Source organism: Chenopodium quinoa, unplaced genomic scaffold (assembly GCF_001683475.1).
Source record: "Chenopodium quinoa cultivar QQ74 unplaced genomic scaffold, ASM168347v1, whole genome shotgun sequence".
NCBI lineage: Eukaryota > Viridiplantae > Streptophyta > Magnoliopsida > Caryophyllales > Amaranthaceae > Chenopodium > Chenopodium quinoa.
This window is the reverse complement of record NW_018745650.1, coordinates 1,466,867-1,469,105: the sequence shown is the minus strand read 5'-3', so window position 1 is coordinate 1,469,105 and position 2,239 is coordinate 1,466,867. Positions and strand designations below refer to the sequence as shown.

Sequence of the window (2,239 nt, the reverse complement as noted above, 5' to 3'; positions counted from 1 at the left end):
TTCTTGTTTATTAATCTAGCTTTATTATTCCTTAATCAGAATTTATGTTTAGATCTATGATGTTTATGGAATCTATTGTTGCTGTGATTATGAATATGTGTGAGTAGTTTCCTAGCTAGGGTTTCGGGATGAAACCCGGCCTAGGTAATCTACGTAATTAAGGTTTGATTTTGATAAACGGATTGTGATTAAATTGATATATGCGATTGCATGTTAATTCACTATAATAGGAGTAGCTAACCTAGAATCTTGAATTTGATTGCATGTTATTCTCGGTTTGAACAAGAGATTGTGAATTGAGTATTTCATTATTGACTGTGGTTTGATTATGTATCGAGTAATGTTAAGTGCATGAGAAATCCAAGCTTGGTATTGCCCGTTGTCTTCCTATCGCACGATATTGATCAGACATATAGTCTTTGCATATCCCGTTTGTCTCTATGATTCCTTGTTGCGTAGTTACCGATGGTTTGGTGAATTCCCGTTCTCCCTATTGTCTTCGATAATTGATTTATTCCATCTTTTTAGTAGTATTTTAGAACACCATTTTCCATTGATTTCGAACTAGCTTAGGTTTAAGATTGATTTGCAATTACTCTCGTTCCTCGTGGACCGAACCTTTATTTGCCATTGTACTTGGTTATAGGGTGTTCGTATAAGTATTGTTTGATTGAGAGTTAGATTGTAGCGACCGATTTAACCCTTATCAGAGTGCTAGCTGCTTATCCTTCCTACTAAAATGCTTATAATCTTATTGTGTGTTTCAAAACTGAAAGGATGGTTAAACTTATTGAAAAATGTGATATATGAAAATTGATGGTAGAATTGTGAGTATTTATTATATCATCTTAGTTCCTAATTTATAATATTGTTTTATATATCAGTGAATCATGTCAAACCTTGCAAAACTCGAATTTGTTGCTCTTGATATTACTGGAAACAACTATCTGTCTTGGGTGTTAGATGCTGAAATACACTTAGATGCAAAGGGACTTGGTGATACTATTAAAGAAAACAATACTGCAACAAGCCAAGATAAGGCTAAAGCTATGATATTCCTTCGCCATCACCTTCATGAAGACCTTAAGACTGAGTACTTGACTGTTAAAGATCCACAAGTCCTTTGGAGTAATCTAAAGGAAAGGTATGACCACCAGAAAACTGTGATATTACCAAAAGCTCGTTATGACTGGTTACATTTAAGATTACAAGACTTTAAGTCTGTGAGTGAATATAACTCAGACATGTTTAAAATTACATCACAATTGAAATTATGTGGAGAGAAAATCACGGATGCAGAAATGTTAGAAAAAACATACTCTACTTTTCATGCAAACAATGTTGTCCTACAGACACAATACCGTGAAAAGGGTTTTACAAAATATTCTGAATTGATATCTTGTCTCCTTGTGGCTGAGAAAAATAATGAACTATTAATGAAAAATCATGGATCAAGCCCAACTGGCTCTACTCCATTCCTTGAAGCGAATGCGACATCCAATACTGGAAAAGAGCAAAAGGCTAGAGATCACGCTAGCAGTCGTGGTCGTGGTCGCGGCCGCGGACGTGGACATGATTGTGGTCGAGGTGGTCATTTTAGGAACTCATACTCTCACCAGAAGTGGGACAATAAAAATGGAAATAAGAATGAGAAGGTTAAAAATGAAAATATATGCTACCGTTGTGGAGGAAAAGGTCATTGGTCTCGTGTGTGTCGCACACCAAAACATCTAGTAGACCTTTATCAACAATCAATCAAACAGAAAGGAAAGAAAGTGGAGACAAATTTGGTGTATGAGGATGGCGAAGGTGATTTTGATTACGGTGATACAACTCACCTGGAAGCGACTGATTTCTTTCCTAATCCTGAAGAAAATAATTGAATAAATTATGTCCCATTGGCGAATAAACTCTGTTAATTAGCTTGCATTTATTATAGAATTTTATTGTAGTACTATGACTTTATGCTTTATGGAATATTTGTTTTTGGACAATTTTATGTTTTTGGACATTTTATGTTTCGCATATTTCATTATTTAATTTAAGTTATTTGATTTAGTGAATCTTATTTTAGTTTCTTTAATTCTATTAGAATATGTATCCCTTTGGAGCTCAATCATCAACCAATGGTGAAGATTTATGTCTAGTTGATAGTGCTACCACTCACACCATACTTAAAGATAAGAAATATTTTTCACAATTGGTGATGAAAGAGATTAGTGTGAGTACTATATCAGGT

General features: G+C 34.4%; 1 protein-coding gene across 1 annotated transcript; it reads left to right on the top strand.

The window, feature by feature from the left end:
* Positions 1-890: 890 nt before the first annotated feature.
* Positions 891-1,883, top strand: LOC110716889. The gene has a single exon (XM_021895539.1). It carries the CDS (start codon positions 891-893, stop codon positions 1,881-1,883), a length of 993 nt encoding a protein of 330 aa, XP_021751231.1.
* Positions 1,884-2,239: the final 356 nt, after the last annotated feature.